General features: G+C 27.1%; 1 protein-coding gene across 1 annotated transcript in view; it reads left to right on the forward strand.

The window, feature by feature from the left end:
• LOC111686359 (CUGBP Elav-like family member 1) overlaps nucleotides 1-20,850 on the forward strand; it is a 102,990-nt gene extending 82,140 nt beyond the window's left edge. Inside the window, exons 4-8 of the mRNA XM_046948224.1 lie at nucleotides 3,605-3,786; nucleotides 4,197-4,494; nucleotides 6,226-6,411; nucleotides 10,133-10,159; nucleotides 20,684-20,850. Coding sequence (XP_046804180.1) covers nucleotides 3,605-3,786; nucleotides 4,197-4,494; nucleotides 6,226-6,411; nucleotides 10,133-10,159; nucleotides 20,684-20,835 — 845 coding nt within the window. The 3' untranslated portion in view covers nucleotides 20,836-20,850. The remainder of the gene's footprint in view (nucleotides 1-3,604; nucleotides 3,787-4,196; nucleotides 4,495-6,225; nucleotides 6,412-10,132; nucleotides 10,160-20,683) is intronic.

The following is a 20,850-nucleotide window of genomic DNA, read 5'->3' on the forward strand; positions in this document are numbered from 1 at the left end:
AGTTGGTTGAGGTTCCTTCGGGATCCACGTAGTAACTTGGTTTAGACCTTAATTCGCGGGGAGAGTAAGTGGCGGTTAAAAGACTGATGCATGATAATAGTCAATATTTCGGAATTAGTTCAGTGCTGTTGCTGAAAACAACAGATACCCCACATAGGAGTGACTGTGAAACTAAGCGCTGGAAATGAGTTGATATTAATTGTATATGGTACGTGACGAATGTGAGGTTCGGCGGGCCTTACACCACCCGTCTACCTATAATGAATGTGTCGTTTGTTTTTTTCTTATGAATATGTCGAATGAGATGTGTGCCTTGTTGAAAGATGATGGATGAAAGATATACATATGATACCATTGAATTTTCCTTCCTTGTCCAGATATGATAAGAGTATACTCTGTTAATATCAGAATTACCACAGTGTATCCTGTGAGTAAGAACAATGTCTTCGGCTTATTGATGGATCGTACTTCGGTCCACCGGTTACGTCTCTAGGTGCTGTTGCCGAATCAACAGAGGCCATCCAATGGTCAGAGATTAGATAGCTGTAGTGCTCCAGCCAAGTACTTGTTCATGGATCGGTCAAAGCCAATGTACAAAAATTGCCACCTGAGTTCTTCATTGAAGAATAAAGGGGCGTGGTAGACCGATCTCAAGTCTACCCAGTGGATGAAAAAGAACACCACTTTAAAACTCTCGACAGTCATACCCTTCTCCCGAAGGAGAAAATGTATAAAAATACGACATACTATGATACAACCTTACAACACCGATTGTGAATTGAACAAATATGTATTTAAATTACGAATGCTACCATCACACCTTATAAAACAGCTGGTATCCTTTACTTACATACATACAAAATTCTCATTTGTATAAATTTTCACTTACAAAGTCAGTGTGCAAAGTGCTTGAAAATGTGCATAAAAATTTCATAAATACTTTATGAGTGCTTAACATAAAAATTTAAATATTTTTCCTCTCTCTCTCTCTCTATCGTCGTTTTCGTTATTATTTTTTTTTTTTTTTTGCTGCTTGTAACGTAAATTTGCTCAAAATTATCCTGCATTACTGAATTAAATTTAATAATAAATGCGTTTCATTTTCATGATTTTCATTCTTGTTTTTTTGATTTTTATTTTCCAGCTGTTTATTATTTTTCACAGCATTTTTTCAATGGATATATTTGGCCTTCAAAGTAATGATTTTTACTACTTCCTTTGCTGAGCTTGTTTAACAATAGTTTGAAAAAACTAAAGAAATAAACTTTAAGGTTATTTGGTTTTTAAGTTAGTTTGATGAATTAATTTTTAAAATTTTAATTAAAAAAATTAAATATAGGATGAACATTTTTACGATAATTTTTTAATTAAGCTTTAGCATAAATGATTTTTCGTTTGAATAGTTTTGTGTGGAAAATGTATTTAAAAGTTTTTTTTTTTTAGAAAAACTCTTAAAACCATCATATTGTAAACTTTTCTGATTCTATAAACAAAAACGCGTTTGATAAAGACATTTTTCTATAGATACGTTATTGGTTTTAAAAGAAGTTTCAGCTTTTTAAATTGTCTAAAGAATAGCTTTTTCTTTTAAAAATCTTCTGTGCCAAAAATTTTTAATGATTTTTTGTGTGAAGGAAATTTTAAATATTTAAAGCTGTTATGGAAAAGCTTTTATTATCATGAAAGCTATTAAAGCTTACAGTGTTTTTAAATATGGAGGAAAAGCTTTTTTTAAATATTCTGCATTTAAAGTCTTCCACAAAACGTGTGTGTGAAGGAAGTTTTAAATAACTGCCAATGAAAGGTTTAAAACAACTTTAAGTAAAGTTTTTAAAGTTTTCTACAGATAATCCATTACTTTTTTAAGCTTTAATTTTTTTTAAAGTTTATATAAATAAGCTTAGTTCTTTAAAAATAAGTGTGGGAAAGCTTTTAGGCCCTAACGTTTTCTATTAAAATGCATTTAACTTATTTTAATCTATTGAAAAATTTTTAGTCTTTAAAGTGTTCTACAAAAGAGAAATAAGACTACTGATATTTGTTTAGAAAAGCTTTTAGTCTTCAACATTTACTATACAAGAGAATTCAGCTTTCAAAGTTTTGTGTAGATAAACTTTCAATATTAACAATTTTTGAGTTTTCTATACAGTTTGTATTATGCATTTTTTTATATTTGAAGTTGATAATGAAAAACTTTAATTAAAACAACTTTGAGTCTTTTAAGTTTTCTATGGATAAACTTTTACTTTTCAAAGCTTTTAGTTTTTAACGTTTGCAAGAAGGAAGTTTTCAATATTTGAAGTTGTTAAAAAAAGAGCTTTAAAACAACTTTTAGTCTTTAAAATTTTCTGCAAATGAACCTTCACTCTTTAAAGCTTTCAGTTTTTAATGTTTTGTATAGATAAGCTTTGAGTCTTAAAATATAGATATGAAAAAAGCTTTCAACCTTTTCTAAAAAATTGCATTAAAGTTATTTTAAGTTTTCTATGGACAAAATTTTAGTCTTTAACTTTTTTTTATAGATGATCATTTAGACTGTTGATATTTGTTTAGAAAAGCTTTTATTCTTTAATATTTGTTTATACAAGTGCATTTTTAAAGTTTGAATAGTTTGGATTACAATATTAACAATTTTGAATGGTAATGCTTTTATAAGGCTTTAATGTTTCAATGTTTTTTTAGGAAAGCTATTAGCTTTTAAAATTTTTTATAAAAAATATTTTAATCTTCATCGTTTTCTATGCATTTCAATAGAAAACGATATTCTTAATGAATTTAGAATTTTTAGAAAATTTTATTTTTTAATGTTTTGGGCGGTATTGCTTTTAGTTTTTAATGTTTTACATAAAATGCTTAAAGCCTTTTGATGCTTTTAGAGAAAAGCAGCTTTCAAAGTTTTTGAAAGAAAATATTTAAATCTTCGACGTTTTCTTTTTAAAGTTTATTTGTAAACAATTTTCAACTTTTTATGTTTCCTATAAAAAAACATTCCGTGTCTCTTAAATTTTTTTTAGAAGTGAAAAAAATGTTTTAATTTTCTGTAAAAGAACTTTCAATCACTTAAGTTTTCATAGAGACGTTTTTAGTATCAAAAGTTTTCTATATAAAATCTTTCATTTTTTATAGATTTATATAGAAATGTATTAAAAATTTACAGTTTTATTTACATGAACTTCAATTTTTAATGATTTGTAAAGATAAGCTTTTCGTCTTTAAAGTTTTTAATATAAAAGTTTGTAGTCCTTAATGCAAATCTAAAAAATTGCTCTTAATATTTACATTCCCTAGAAAAAAGCTTTTCTATAAAAGAACTTTTTATATATAGACTTTCGTCTTTAAAGTTTGGCAAAAGAAAGCTTTTAGCGTATGACGCTTTCTATTGATAAACACATATTTTTAACGTTTTCTAAAGAAAGCTTTTAATCTTAAAAGTTGACTAGATAATAGCTTTATACCTTTGAAAGTTTCTAGAGAAACATTTTTTAATTCCTTTTTTTCTCAAAATATGTATTTTCAATTTTAATTATTTTTCAAAAACAATCTATAATTCTCTTAAAAAATGTTTCTTAAATAATTCTAAAAAATTGTTGTCTTTTCTTTACAGAACGCAAACTGTTTGTTGGCATGCTAAATAAGAAACTGAACGAGAACGACGTACGTAAATTATTTGAAGTGCACGGTGCGATCGAAGAGTGTACGGTGTTGCGTGATCAGAACGGTCAAAGTAAAGGGTGTGCATTTGTGACGTTTGCCACAAAACACGCAGCGATATCAGCGATTAAAGTAGTAAATTTCAACAATTTTTGCTTAAACTAATCCCAAAACAACCATAAGGACCAACATGAAACACATTTATGCTAAACGAAAACAACAAAGAAAAAAGAACGAAAAATCTTAAATTGCATTTCACAAACTGTTAACTGACAGAATAACCACTTTTTTGTTTAGACTTGAAAGTATGGAAATTCCATAAAAAACCTAAAATGCAACTGAAAATTTATTGCCTAAAAACACACTATAGCTTTTTTTTAACTGACCAAAAGGACAAACGCCATCACCACCACTAACAACAAATAACTAACTCTCATACAAACTTTGTAAAACTTGATTTGATATTCATGTTTTTTTTTTCTATTTATTTTCTTTTCACTTTTTTATAATTTTGTCTACTTTTTTTGTATCTTTTGCCACACTAGACTTTAAATCAAAATAAAACTATGGAAGGCTGCACTTCACCATTAGTTGTGAAATTCGCCGATACCCAAAAGGAAAAGGAACAAAAGAAAATTCAACAAATCCAGGCGAATTTGTGGAATTTGGCGACGAATATTAATATACCTTTGGGTCAAACAGCGACAACGGTTTCGACGCCCATGCTACCCAATCCACCCCAACAGGCGAGTCCTGTTTTGGGCGCAGATGCTATAACGCCAGCATCATTGCAGTTGTTGCAACAATTGCAGGCAGTCGGTTTACAACAGCAGCTATTGCAAGGTATTGTGTGTAGTGTGGTTGATAGTAGTTAGTGGTAGTAATAATGATTTTTCACTGCATAAGCCAAAAAGGGGAAGTACACCGAAATGGAGAAAGCATTTAAATTTGTTAGAGGTTATTTTTTCTCGGAAAAATAGAAAAGCTTTCTTTTTAAAAAAGTTTTTTTGTTGAAAGTTTTGTTTGGTATTTTCATTGAAAAGATGTCTCTTTTAATTACTTTTTTCTCTTTAGAGTTTCCATCTTAAGCTTTCCATATTAAAGTTTTTTTTAATCACAATTTTTCTCTAATTTTTTATATTAAAATTTTTAACTTAAAGTTTTTCTGTAGATAATTTTTTTAATTCTAAATTTTCTATTGGAAAGCTTTCTTGGAACCTTCAGCCTTAAATGTTATATATTTGTAATAAAGCTTTTTGTATTAAAAGTTTCTACAAAAATGTTTTGATTCGTAAAACTTAACTTTTGAAAGGCGTTTGTCTTAAACGTTTTATACAGAAGAGATATAGTATCTTAAAATGTTCTATAGAAAAGCTTTCTGTCTTAAAGAATGAAACATTTCCGGCATAAAAGCTTTCTGAAGAAGAGTCTTCTGTAGGTTGTTTTTATAGAAAACATTTCTTTTCCTTTAATGTTTCTATATAAAAGCTTTTTTCCTATATGTTTCCATAGAAAAGTTTTTTTGTAATAGTTTTCTACAAAAAGCTTTCTGTGATTTAACCTTTTTAAAGCAAAGCTTTTTGTCTTGAAATTTTTGTTTTAAAACAGTTTTATGTGGAAAAGTTTTCTGTATGAGAGATTTTCCATAGAAATGTTTTCTATTTAAAAAATTTCAAATAAAAAAGTTGCTATAGAATGTTTATCAGAATGTTTATCAGTCTTGCATTATTTCTAAAGAATGTTTTCTTTTACAATTTTTCATGGAAAAGGTTTTTGTTTGAAAAGTTTTTTTATAATGAAGCTTTTTATCTTAGAAGCATAAAAATTGTTTTTGTAGAAAAGCTTTCTACAGAAATAATTTCCGTTTAAAACATTTTAGTGTAAAAGTTTCTGTCACAAATATTTGCTACAATAAAGCTTTTTATCATTAATAATCAAATTTTTTCAAAAAGCTTTTCATCATAAACTGATTCCATAAAAAATAGTTCTATCTAAAAACTCTTTAATACAGAACTATCTGTTTTAAATGTTTTCCAAAGAAAAGCTTTCAGTTTTTTAATTTAATCTCTAAAAGATTTTCTTTAAAAAAGCTTTCTTCTTCTTTCTTTAAAGTTTGTTATAATAAAGCTTTTCATCTTTAACAAGCTTTTCATCCTATAGCGGTTATATAGAAGACATTTCTGTCTAAAAAATCATTAAATAAGCTTTCTGTTTTAAATGTTTTGTACAGAAAAGCTTTCAGTTTTTAAAGTTTATCTCTAAAAATTCTTCTTTAAAAGAGCTTTCTCCTTCCATTATGAAAAAGTTGTCTACCTTGAAAGTTCTCTATAAAAAAGTTTTATGTCACAAGTTTTCTGTCTCTTTGTAGTTTTTAAAGTTGATTCCTTCAATTAGTCATTGGAGGAGGTGTTTCCTTTCGGGAAAAGTGTTTCACTGAAGATATTTCATTCTATATTGTAGTTTTGGTTTACTTCCCATTGTGCTCGTTCTGTGATTTAGATTTATTGGCTTTGATTTGCAAAGTTTTTTTTTTTACATTGAAAATTTATTTACATTTCTAAATTTTTTTTGCAGGTTTGGGTGCACAAACGAATACTGCAGATACAGCAGCTGCCACAGCTGCTGCTGCAGCCGCTGGTCTTCTACCTCCTATGACTGTACAAAACTTAGCTGCTCTGGCAGCCATGACACAACCCTCATTGACAAATGCTGCCACTAATCCGGGCAGTGCCCAGTTGACAAATACAGCCGCCTTATTGTGTAAGTTGCATTGATTTCTTTACCAAGAACTTTTAAATGGAAAAATTTAAATAATTCCCATTAAGCTTAAGAAAATAACATGTTTAAGTACTTAGGAAAATAAGTCGTAACTATCAGCAATTACTTAGGATAACAAAAAAAAAAGAATTTTCTCAAACACACATACACACACACAAAAATTCGACTTGTGCAATCATGTATGTTATAAATTGATCCATTGTTTTCATATTTTTTGACCACATGTCAATTAACACACTTGAACGATAAGTTAATACTTGGTAGACAAAAAGCATTATTGTTATTTTTTTTATTTTACAAAATGTTGTAATAATAAGCTTGTATTAAGTTTTTAATCCGATTTTAAAATATATACATATATAGTATATAATATGTTTGTATGTGAAGAAAATTATAAAACATTACTTTACACTTTTTACGCACACAATGTGTGTGAGTGTACAGTTAAACATACATGTATAAAGGATACCTGCTTACATATCCTGCTTGTGCACATGACCATACATCATTGGTTGTTGATTGCCGGATATTGTAAATACAATAATTGTAATCCCTCAGACCACAAAACATTATGTTGTTGTTGTTGTGTTTTCTTTTTTTTTCAATCCCACCTTGGATAATACAAGTGGTATTAACTCATAGTACAAGAGAAAATACATGCATTGTATTGTATAGACAATAAGTATGTACATACATATGGATGTATGTATATACAGAAATTGTGGTAGTGGGAGTGAAAATCTATAAGTGTGAGCTAGTAATTTATCTCTTTTTATATATTGTTGACTTAAACTTAATTGTAATGATATTTTAAAATCATTTAATTAAAATATTGTATTTTAAACGCTTACTACAACAACACTTTCATTTACTTGTTGTTTGTTTACGCCCATGTAAACTATTTTGTATATAAGTATGTTGACACATTATCTACGTCTACAGCACAGGATAAAGTTCTGGGATCACTATAAATGCGATCCATCAATAGTATTTCATAAATATTTTTTTAAAGATTTTTTTATTGGTAGAAAGAAGTCTTAATGAAGTTATAAAAAAGCTATTCTCATAGAATATTTTTCTTCAAAAACATTTTCTATCTAAACTCTAAAAAAACTGTTTCTTGTAAATAGATGTTTTTCTGAATAGAAAAAATATGTTATTCAATATATTTTCTATAAAAAACTAAAATATTTCTCGGAAAATTTTTCCAAACTTCTAAAAGGATTTTTTCACTTTAAAAAAGCAATCTTTAAAAGGTTTTTCAAGTAAAAAGCTTTTCTTTTAAAATGTTCATTAATTGAAAATCTTTCTCTTAACAAAAGCTTTCTATATTTTTTATGGAAAAGTTTGCCTGTAAAACAGTTTTCAAAGTCCTTCTGAAAAAATGTTTTCCGTTAAAAAATTTTCCACTTTCCACCTGTGTTTAATATTATTCTATAGAAAAGCTATACGTCTTAAAATTTTACAATAGAAAAAGTCTTTAAAATTTTCTTAAAAAAATATTTCTGCTTCAAAATTTTATATAAAAAAGTTTTACGTTTTAAAATTTTTAAACAGCTTTTTATCTTAAAATGTCTCTAATTGATTCTTAAAGAAGGTTTTTTGTTTAAAATAAAAATAATAATAAAAACATGCAAATGTTTTTTACTCAACAGATTGTTTTCTTTATACTTCACCAAAGCTTTTCTTGTTTGAAAATTGTTCTTTGAAATATTACACTTTAAGCTGCTTTCTATAGAAAAAAATTATATAAAGTTTATTTTAAGTTTTTAATTAAAATCTATGGAAAAATTGTGAGTGTATGTGTGAAAAGCTTTTTAAGAAAATTTTTCCGTCAGCAAAAGCTTTTTACGGAATATATTTACATTTGCCAAAGCTTTATATAGATAATTGTATTCAGTGAATACTATTCACAATAGGAGCCTTCTCTCAGCGAAAGCTTTCTACAGAATAGATTTACATTTGCAGAAGCTTTATACATACATTTTTCCACAAGATAATCTTTTTTGTTTCTATACAAACTTTCTATACAAGCTTTTAATTCAACAGTTTGAATTCTGAAAAAATTTGCAATAAAAAGGTTTTTCTATTTTAAAGTTATTTTTTATAAAATCTTTATCTTAAAAAAACATTCTATAGAAAATTTATATATTCTAAAAGCTCTAATATAATAACTTTACTTGTGCAAACGTTTTCTGAAGAAAGGTGGTCTTTCTGCTATAGTTTTGCTTTTTTAGAAAACTTTCTCTCAGCAAAAGCTTTTTACGGAATAGATTTACATTAGCCAAAGCTTTATATAGACAATTGTATTCAGTGAATACTATTCACAAGAGGAGCCTTTTCTCAGCAAAAGCTTTCTACAGAATAGATTTACATTTGCAGAAGCTTTATACAAACAATTTTTTCCACAAGAGAATCTTTTTTGTTTAGAAAAAGCTTTCTATACAAACTTCCTATACAAGCTTTCAATTCAACAGGTTGATTTTTGAAAAACTTTCAATAAAAAGGTTTTTCTATTGTGAAAAGTTATTTTTTATAAAATCTTTTTTCTAAAAAAAGCTTTCTATAGAAAATTTATATATTCTAAAAGCTCTAATATAATAACTAAACTTGTGCAAAAGTTTTGTGAAGAAAGATGTTCTTTCTGCTATAATATTGTCAAATAAAATTCTTCTTTTTCAAAAGATTTTACGAAGAGTATTTCTACAGAAAAATGAAAAAGCTTTTATGAGCAATATTCTCTTATGTATTTCTTTATGTGAAAGCAAGCTATTTGCAGTTGTGCAAAACCTTTTTTATATAAAAAGTTTTTCATGTGCAATTTTGTTCTTAATTAACAAATTACGATATAAAAGCTTTTATAGAAAAATTTACTTTTGCAAAATTGTCTAAAAAATATTTTAGTATAAAAAGCTTTCTATAGAAAATCATTATTATTAGAAATTGAAAAAAAAAACTGTTTTCTTTTTCAAAAATTTTGTGTTAGTTTATTTCTTTAAATGTTTAATTAAAAGTTTCCTAAAGCGTTAAACTTCTTTTGAACACATTTTCGATATTTAAAAGCTTTTTCTAGAAGAAAGTTCCCTTTGATATTATCGTGTTTTATATGCGAATGCTTTGGTTTTGAAGAACTTTTTGAGTAAAACCTTTTTAAAACAATTTTTTTTTTTTTTCAACAAAATCTATTAAATCTTGCTATAATAAAAAAGGTTTCTGTAGAAAATGTATATACCTAAAGGGACTTAATTGAAACAATTTTTTTGTAACGATTTCCTAAAGAATTTTCTCTTCTGAAAAGATTTGAGTAGCTAAAGTTTATATGAAACAACTTTCTTACTGCAAAAGCTTTTTCTTTCTTTTTTCGATTCTAAAGCATTTAAGTATAAAAAGCTTTCAATAAAAACTTCCGTTTTGCGGAAAATTAGACGATGTTTATCTATTTAAAAGCTTTTTTAATAAAAAGCTGACTTTTCTATAAAGTGATTTCCTATATTTTTATGTTTAATAAATTAACAAATTTGACGTTCTATAAACTTTTATGAATTTTCCCTCATTTTATAAAATTTTTTATGTTTTAATTTAATTAAATTAAGTATCCATTAATTAAAACTACATTTGAGTAAAATAATATTTCTTTTTCTTTATTTAATTTGTTTACAAAAAACTATTTAACTTATTCTACATGCAACACTTATCGAAGCAGGTCTATTAGGAAAAACTGCCAGTACAGGTGAGACTTTCATGTGTAAGAAATAATTTTAAGACAATAATTGCATTTCAAGCAAATAAATGTCTACTTTTTTATTTGTTTTATTTCCATTTGCTTGTTTTTTCTAAGTGTTTTTTTTTTTAAGTTGAGCTAAATGCATTTATTTAATTTTTTTGTTTCTAGTAACAACAATGGATTTGAGAGAAACAAAAAATAATACTTGTAAATGTCAAAATTATGTTTTATAGTTTTGTGTCATGTACATAAGCACATATATCATGAGAGTATACAAAAATGTAAATTTAAAAATTTATTTTTGTTCAATTGTTAAAAGTATTAAATGTTTAAAATAACGTTATATGTAGTTGTATATAAAGTTATTTAGATTGTTATCCTACAAAAAATTTTGGTACTTTTTTTTGAAGCAATTAGCTTTATAACGATTTTTCCAAAACTTTATGTCGCCTTTGACCCCGAAATAGTTACTAAATTCCTAAAAAGTTGCTATATATAGTTTTATTGCATGGTTTTTAATGACAGATGGAGGAACACGACGATCATATAAATTAACTAAAAAAAGCTTTATACTTTAAGGTAACAAAAGCTTCCTTGTTATTGAAAAAGTACCCCTGTGACTAAGTACTGTTTATATATAATACAAAAGCTTTTTTGTTCGTTAGTGTTTTGTTTTTAAATTACATCTTTATAAATGTACATATGTATATGTATATGTATATTTGTCACACTCACATAATAGTGTTAAGTAATTTCGCTGTTATTTGTATTCTTTTGTTAAATGTGAATTAAATAAATATAAATGCTATTTTTATGTTTCTATTGTTTGTTTTCCTTCTTTTTGCCCTTCTCATATTCATGTGAATAAATAAAAGAAAAAGAACATAATATAAATAAATAAAATTGTAATGTTTAATGAAACTTTTAACAAGGATATGTGTATGTATATTAAGGTGGTTCAAAATACCATTTTCTAAAAATTGATTTCATTACCTTTAGTATTCGATGAAGTGGATTTTAGGTTAAAAGAAGATCCTAGTTGTTTTTTGTCCTTGATTTTACATGTTACGAGGAAATTATATCATATCCAGGTCCATGGTGACGTATGTCAGTTGCAACTTCGGTATCCTTGAATACAATAAACAGCAATAACCTAAAAGCAGACAAACTTTAGAAAGCTTTATAAACGTTTTTAATAAGACGTAGTTATAATAGGGACTTGTTCATGAAATTTTTATATTAACCATGCCCACAAACCAAAATTTCAACTACTTTTCGCTATTATGTTTATGTTTAAAACAAGTGAATCAAAACTACCTAATAAAGTGGGAGCGACCATGATATTACCGCCCAGTTTTTTGCAAGATTATAACTTAGTTTATGTCAATAGACGCCTGGTATCAAAGTTTAATAATTTTTCAATAACATCCGTTGTCAAATTATGTACAAATAATTCTCAAACGAAAAAAATCACGATTCTATCAAATCAACAAAAATACAAGTAAGAAGTTATAGTCAGGCGAGGCCGAGTATATAATACCCTACATCCTTATAAGAATAAAATGGAATTTAGTTTTCATAATAAAGCATTTAAATTGCCTCCAGGTTAGGATCAAATGAGGACCTATATTATAAATTTCATGAGGGTTATCAAGGCTAGTGTATAACTTTGCTTTTTGTCGATATACAAGTATATTAAACAGAATTATGAACTTAAAAGCCCTATTTGTAGGGTTCAGTTGTATGGGGCCTATGTGAAATAATAGACCGATGTTAACTATTTTCAAAAGGCTTCGTATACGGTATCATAAAAGATCATATGCCAAATTTCATTGAGTTATCTTTAAAATCGCGACCTGTAGTTTGATTACAAGGTTAACAAGCTCTATTCGGGGGTTCAGTTCTATGGGGGCTAGGTAAAATAATAGACCGATGTTAACCATTTTCAATACACTTCGTCTAGGGTACTAGATTATGTGCCAAATTTCATTGAATTATCTCCAGAATTGTGACATGTAGTTTGATTACAAAGTTTACAAACCCTATTCGGGGGTATAGTTGTATGGGGGCCAGGTGAAATAATGGACCGATCTTAACCATTTTCAATAGGCTTCGATCCCGGGGCAATGAAAATGATTCTAAGCGATTGATATACTTTAAGGTGGGTATAGGACCAATATTATTGTGCGTTACAAACATCAGCTCAAACCCAATATACCCTCCCCACTAAAGTGGTGTAGGGTATAATGATTATGTGTTACAAAACCGATAACACTTTCTTGTAATAGAAAAAGTTACGTTAGGGAAATGACAATGATTCGTTGTCAAGGTCAAAACAATACATTGCCAAAATGACACAAAGCGTAATCGAAATGACAACAATGTGTTGTTGCAATGACAACAAAGCGTTTGCAAAAGTTCGCTTTTGAAACATATACTACAGATTTTAACGATTTTACTTTTTTCCTTTCAATATAAATGCGTCCCCCTAATGTACCTATAAGGAAGTAAACTTAATTATATATTCTTGTAAATACCATACGGTGGTTTATAGTATAATAATAAGAAATATTCAAGTCAATATTTCAAACTAAAACAAGGATGAACGTGAAGTCGATCATAGGATCCCAGCAAAAACTTTCATTACCTAGTAAGCTAGAAAGTAATCATGAAATCGCGTAGAAACTAATTAATCTTGGGGCGATTAATTAATTTTTTTTGTTTGACGAGGATCAATATAATAATTTTTTACTTATTTATTACAAATAAACCTAGAAATATGTTATGTAAAAACTAGTTATTATGAGCCGACTTTGTATGTAGAATGAAAAAAATATAAAAATTCCTCAGCCGGGGTTTGGAACCAGGCATTCAGTTGTTTTCTATGTTTCTCACTCCATTGGAGGCAAGTACTTACCACAAACGATTACAAGTAATTAGAAAAAGTAGTCATTGTAAATCACATGAATAAACGTATACTACATCTGTATCTTCACTGGCAGGATGATTTATGAAGTATTTATATAACACATTATTAGTTAGACCTTATTAGACTACTTCTATGTAATCCAGACCATATTTAGTAGTCATTGAAAAGTATTTTGTTAGGTAAGTTATTATAATTGAAAGCCATTACCCTGTTATTGCTGGGTATGTTTGTTTAAATCAGTTTGTAGAGAACCCAGATATCGGCGAGATCCAATTCTTCAATAATTCTGTTAGACATGCTTTCGAAAAGATCGCTATTTGAAATCAGCAAAATTAGTATATAAAAAAATTGAGATTTTTATTGATGCTCAGACAAAAATATAAAAAAAAACTTGAAATTAAGTATGTGGAGTTTGGCTTAAGTTAAAAGTGTGTAGAGTCTGATTTAGGTGAGAACTGGGGTTCTATAAATCGACTTTCGAATAATCGACTTTTTGTCAAAAAGAGTCGAAGTCGACTATTTTGTTCCAAAAATGTCGATAACTCGACTATCGTCTGTGAAAAAGTCGAAAATTCGACTTTGTTAATAAAAGTCGAAAAATGTCGAATAGTCTGAAAATCGATAAGTCGAAAAGGTCCATAAGTCGAAAAGGTTCATAAGTCGAAAAAAGTCGAAAAGTCGGAAAAAGTCGAAAAGTCGGAAAAAGTCGAAAACAGTCGAAAAAAGTCGAAACAAGTCAAAAATAGTCGAAAATTTTAAAAAAGTCGACTATTTATAAAATACTTATAGTCGAAAAGTCTAAAAGTCGACTTTTAATTAAATGAAAAAAGTCGAAAAATCGACTTTTCATAAAATGCAAAAAGTCGAAAAGTAGACTTTTACTAAATAAAAAAAGTCGACTTTTCGTTTCAACTATAGAACCCTAGTGAGAACCCATAGCCAGGGAATTTTTGGCTACTTTTTCGTTTTTCAAGAGGTACTTTTTGAATATTCTATAATATCAAACCTAAAAACAAGAAAACTGATTATGTGAGAACCTATAAAGAGGGATTTGTTTTGTTTTTCGTTTTTAAAAGGTACTTTTATAATACCAAATTTTTGTAGAAACAAGGTTGCCACATTTCATGTTATTGTCTTAAAAATTGCGAATTACAGTGTATGCACAGGCTATACATAGATACACAGACAGACGGACATATCTAAATCGATACATAAAAAGTGAATAATACTATTTAAGTATTATTTCATTGATATTAATATCTAGATACTGCTATAAAAAATATTTTTACCACAAATTTTGTCAATTGAATTTCCAGAAAACGTCTCCATAATCCAAATACCTTTCTTCTTTTGAACCTTTTCCAATACACATATTTAAAAGAATCCCTTTTCCCACAAAACATAATTTTATATTCTTAACATTTAATTTCGCTTATGGCTTATGTTTAACATCGAACTTGTTTTTTAAATATAAAATCCTCTTTAATTTTTTTTAAATCCATTTTCAATGAAATTCCATTTAATAAAATTTATAATCAAATTCGTTTTTATATAAATAATTTTTATGTTTTTTTCATATTTTTCTCTTATAAACGTTTTTAAGGTCCGGTCATTGTCTCAAGCATAAAATACATAAATTTTATAATCTGTTAGAATTGTGCAAAAAAAAGATAAATTCTTATAGCAGAACTTATGGCAGCGAAAGTTTTTCTACGCAATCTTTTCAAAAGAATTATTATGCCGAAATATAAAAAAAACAAATCCAATTCACCCGCCTTCTACTGCGATAAAAAATTATAGGCTTTTGGTTTTCTAACATATTTTTATGTTTTGTTTCCAAAGTTTTTCTTCTTCAATGCTTTAACATATTTGCTGAAAATTAAATAGAAGATAAAATATATTTATGTTTTATGTCTAGCATTCTAAGGCACAGTGGTTAGATTCATTATTTGTTAAATATTAAACTTCTTTCTAATACAAATCTTTTAAACTAGGTTGTGTTATAGGAATCGACAATCAATGAAAATCTTTTACTCCCCTTCAAAACTTTTCTCTTAATCTTAAACTTTTTTCACTTTTTCATTACACTGTGCCAGCCTGCATATGATATAAGTAACAAAAATTTATAATGTTACTTTATATAAGACAAACCAAACTGAATACAAAAAGAGTAAAAATAGATAAAATTTTTTATTTCCAACAAAAGAGTAAATGAAATGAACAAATGAATGCACGAGCAGCATACGGCCATAATAGGCCTGTCACAATTTGAACATAAAACGAATAAAAGGGGGAACAAAATAAAAATAGGAAAATGCAAAGAATTATTGCAGCAATTGGTTGGCAAAATAATGGAATTATAATCATAACTAAGATTTAAATTCTAGGATAATTACTTCAAAGCAGAAGAAAAACTTAAAGATTTTAAGGAAGTTCTTTAACAAAGCTTTTTACAAGTTAAGGATAATTTTGAAGCAATAAAAGCAGTTGAGAAAACTTGTTCTTCACTTAATTGAAAATTTCAATATTTTAGCCGTAACTAAAAGCACAAATATGTGCATTAAAGTTTAAACACATAAAAAAAGCTTTATTAACGAAGACAAAGAAATATCAAGAGCTTTTCAAAGAAAAACTTTCGAAAACTTTCATGCCAATTAAACTTGTTTAAGCAACAAAAAAGTTTTTATATTTAATAACTATTTGAAGCTTTTTTGGAAGTTTTAAAACATACGTATATAGGTTAGTTAAAAAAGTTTTTTTAAGCTTTCATAAAATATGGAAATACTTTTGAAAAATTTTTTTTCATACATTTGAGAAGTGTTTAATGTATTTAAAGCTATTAGATAATTTTTAAAAGCTATCTCTAAAGCTTTTCAGCAAATATTAAATTATAGCTTTAAAGCTTTTTAACAAATATAAAAATCTACTTTTAAAGCTTTTTAGCAAATATAAAAACCTTTTTAGCAAATATAAAAACCTTTTTTTTAACAAAAACAATTTAAAGCTTCTATAGAGAGGTTTTAAAAAATATTTTGGAGAAATGTGCATGTTCTTTTTAAAAGCTTTTCAAAAGTATTAAAACTTTTTGCAAAAAATTTCTCTTAATAAAATTGAGAAATTTTTTAAATATAAAAAGCTTTTGGAAAAATAAAAAAATATATATTTTAGACTTTTAAACAAATTTAAAAATCTATCTTTAAAGCTTTTAAACAAATAAAAAAATATAAAAGCATTTAAGCCAAAGTAAAAGATATCTTTCAACAAATATGAAATGCTAACTTGAATGCTTTTTATCATATATAAAAACCATTTTTTAACAACATCGATTAAAAGCTTTTTAACATTCATAAAATGGTTACTTTCAAAAGCATTTGTAAAGTTTCAAAATACATTCCAAATATGTTTGAACATATTTTTTTTAAATTTCATAAAATTTGGGATTTTTCTAAAAATTATTTTAAAAGATTTTTCTCATAAAAGCTTTTGAGAAATTTTTATTTTGTTTTCATTTCATAAAAAAAAAACTTGTTTCAAAACTTTACAGTAAATGCTGAAAGGTTTTCAAAAAGATACATAGACAGTTTTTTTCTGAAATTTTCATAAAAATGTTTAAAAAATATTTTTCAAATATGAACATTTTTGAAATCTTTCTATATTCAAAAAAGACACATAGAGAGTTTTCTTGAAAATTTTTAATTAATTATTTTAAAACTTTAATAAAGTTCTATACAACTTATGTATTCTAAACTTAGACAAACATTTTTTAGTAAATATTCATTAAATATAAAAAGCTTTTTCGAAATCTTTATACGCTGAAAGCTTTTTTAGACACATAAAAGTGTCTTGAAATTTTGTAATAAATCATTAATAAAAACTTTAAAAATGTTTTATGTAACTTATATATGTAACAAAACCTTTCCTAAGTATATTCCTTTTGCGTCATTTCCTCAAATATACAAAAAATTTATGTATTTTCCTTGGACTTAAAAAATAAAACTTATCGGCATCTGTAGTTTTCGCACATTGCTTAAAAAAGAAAAAAAAAACAAAAAGATAGTTTTTTGTCATCATATGTATTGCATAAAAACAGTTCATTCTAGTTAGCAAAAACAAGACATCAACATAACTTAAGTTTTAACGGCCTAAAAAGTCACCAGGGGACGAAAACAATTTATATATTGACATGAAAATTAACAAAAATTAAAAAAATATGTAGTAAAATATGTCAATATTTGCATACAAAAATGATAAGTCATCAGATTTTATGGGAATTATTTCAGTCAATGTCTCTTTCTGCCTAGCACTGATCTAAAGCAGTGGAAATTTTACTTGTTTTTTTTACAGACTACACCGTCATTTAAACTTAAATATAATTTTATGATACAAATACTCGTAATATCATGCCATATAATATTTTCTTTATATATATTTTTTTTCCACTGTTCATAGTGAACTTGATTTTACGCTCAGTTGCATGTTTACAATCCTTGAAGTTTACGTTTTTTTTCATTTCTCATACTTTTATTTGTTGCTATTTATTTTAAACGAGATTTTTTTTACTTGATAAAAAAAATATATATATAGATGAATTTATGGAAAAAAGTATGAAAATGAAAATACGGTTCTCTATCGTTGGGTAAAAACAACAATAGAAAAAAACTAATAGTTATATGAAAAGAAAACTTTAAATGCACATCTTTGGTAACAAGTTGTATAAAAAGTCAACCAACCAGAAGTAAATCGGTTCGCTGATGGGTTTCGGTTGCAACATCTGTAAAATGTTATAATTTGTGTATGGGTGTGTGGTCGGAGTGCGTGTTAGAGGTGGAAATATTTATGGTAAAGTTCAGACAAGTTAATCTAATAGTTGGTTTAAAAAAAACAGATTGTTTCTTTGAAAACTAAGGGAAAATATTAGGAGTCTATTATTTAAAAGCAATAACAGAATTTATATAAATTTTGCGAGCGCTAAACTAGAACTAAACTAGAACTGAACTAGAACTGAACTAGAACTGAACTAGAACTGAACTAGAACTGAACTAGAACTGAACTAGAACTGAACTAGAACTGAACTAGAATTGAACTAGAACTGAACTAGAACTTAACTAGAACTGAACTAGAACTGAACTAGAACTGAACTAGAACTGAACTAGAATTGAACTAGAACTGAACTAGAACTGAACAAGAATGAACTGGTCTAGAATGAAAATCCTAAAATCCATAAAAGTATTGTATTTTCTCATATTTTAATATTTTAGAATGTAGTTGTCTTAGAATTTCTTTATATTTAACTTCAGTTCTTTTTTCATTTTTTAAAAAGATTACCTCTATTCCATATTAACTTTTAATCTTATAAACTAGTTTGTTTATGTTAATAATCAGAACGTTCAACTTTAACCTAATTTTTTTGTTTCCTCTACTTTGACTGTGTTTATAATGTTTTGCTGAAAAGTGCATTTGAAGTTAATATTGAATATAATTTAGTTGTTAGTAGTTTTTTTCTGAGCAAAACAAATTAAAGAAGTGCATAAAAAGCGACATGAAATAGTAAGTGTATACGTGTTGAAAAAAGAAAATATTGGCTGAGGGTAAAAGACGTTATCTACATGCTTAGCTAAAAGTAAACTTTTAAGTGCTTTACCTTTACAAATTAAATCTTTCTCTAGAATTAACTGTTGCACCTTATCATTTCATACTCTTTCCACATCAAACAACAAACAAATTTCATTTACAAGTTCAGTTTTTGTTTGAACGAGTAGAAAGTACCTACTTACTACATACACACATTCATACACACAACAACTTTGTCTGGATGTGAAAATATCTTTTGGGTGTTTTGTTAATTTAATTCCTGTGCAAATCTTTAGTTTTTATTCAAAAGCACATATTTACATAAACTTTCGCACATTGCAACCAAAAACAACAAGTGCGTGCAGTAGTTTTTCTTTTTTCGACTTTTATATACGATTTTGTTAGAAGTTCTTTTAGTATACGATTATGTTTCTTTGATGGAGTAAAAAGTTATTATTTTATATTTACAAACAAATACAAGTGAATATAGCGCAGTAATTTCATTAGTTGTCAGTGAGGGTAACGAAGTAGGTTAAAGGAAAACTTTCTTTATCTTTGGCAAATTTACAAAAATTAAAAAAATAAGATGTTGCCAAAAAATATACCTGCTTAAAAATGTTTAATTATTTAGCTTCTCCTTTAAAAGAAATATGATGTTTTGCTTTCTTCTACTTGAGAAATATGACGATTTAATCAGACTGATAAACAGAAAGACGGACTCTGTATGAGTCCTATAATGTTCTATAATAAACGTTTAAAGTGCTTTTGAGACCACTATTTCATTGTGTTAAAAGGAAGTCAATAACTGCGATAGTGGTTATAAAAGAAATGTTTTTCTTATATATTTTAATACCTAGTGCAATCCTTCTGCTCTGTTCATGTTAAAAACACCAAATTTGCATACATTATTCAAGTAAGCATTAGAGTGTTTTCGTAAACAGGAGAATAAATGATAAAAAGCATTTACACATTTTCCAAATATTTGTAAAAAGAAAGGATCTAATAATAGCTCCAAACAGCTAGTTCAATATCAGTTCTAGTTCAGTTCTAGTTCAGTTCTAGTTCAGTTTTAGTTCAGTTCTAGTTCAGTTCTAGTTCAGTTCTAGTTCAGTTCTAGTTCAGTTCTAGTTCAGTTCTAGTTCAGTTCTAGTTCAGTTCTAGTTCAGTTCTAGTTCAGTTCTAGTTCAGTTCTAGTTCAGTTCTAGTTCAGTTCTAGTTCAGTTCTAGTTCAGTTCTAGTTCAGTTCTAGTTCAGTTCTAGTTCAGTTCTAGTTCAGTTCTAGTTCAGTTCTAGTTCAGTTCTAGTTCAGTTCTAGTTCAGTTCTAGTTCAGTTCTAGTTCAGTTCTAGTTCAGTCCTAGTTTAGTTATAGTTCAGTTCTAGTTCAGTTTTAGTTCAGTTCTTTTTTAGTTGAAATGTTTTTATCAAATATTTGCCTAGTGTGACTACACCTTAAAACAGACATTAAATAAGATGTACTGACGACCTACTTAAGTTGCAAGAATTTGTTTTACTTATAAAAATATACATACTTATATTTTTTACTTTTGTGAATACAGAAACATACTACAAAAAGCTTAAAGAAATGTTTGCATTCGCATTATGAAAATGACAGGGATTAAAAAGAAGAGTTTTTGCCAAAAAAATGAAAGTATCATAATCATATGAATATAACATTCAAGAAAAACTCAAAACATAGAGATTTTTCATAAACTAGGTCACATTATAAAATTTTTTTTTTTAACTTTAAAGTTTATGTGAGAATTATTTGTTCGTTTTTTTCGTATATTTCTGTATGCTCCCACATGTATGCTTCTGACCTGTTTTTCTAGTACATGTTTTATTTTGAATTAGTTACCATTTTTTACGTCTCTGTTGAGTTTTAAGTTTCCCTGGTTGTTTTAAATTTACTTGTGTTAATGATTTTTCTGTTAAGTGTTGCATGTTGAGATATGTTTTCTTTTTCTTTTATTATTAAAAAATTTAAGTTTTAAGTTCTGTCTAAATGAAATTAATTTTCTTTTTTTCTTAGGGTCTGATCCAAACTCTTTAGCTTCAGCTTATATGTCAACAGCCGGTTTACCACAATTTGGTAGCGCCGCCTTAACTTCTTCACCTTTAGCCAGTGTTGCCTTAAGTACTGCAGCTGCTGCAGCAGCAGGAAAACAAATCGAGGGTAAGTGAAAGAAAATTTTGTTA

Source organism: Lucilia cuprina, chromosome 2 (assembly GCF_022045245.1).
Source record: "Lucilia cuprina isolate Lc7/37 chromosome 2, ASM2204524v1, whole genome shotgun sequence".
NCBI lineage: Eukaryota > Metazoa > Arthropoda > Insecta > Diptera > Calliphoridae > Lucilia > Lucilia cuprina.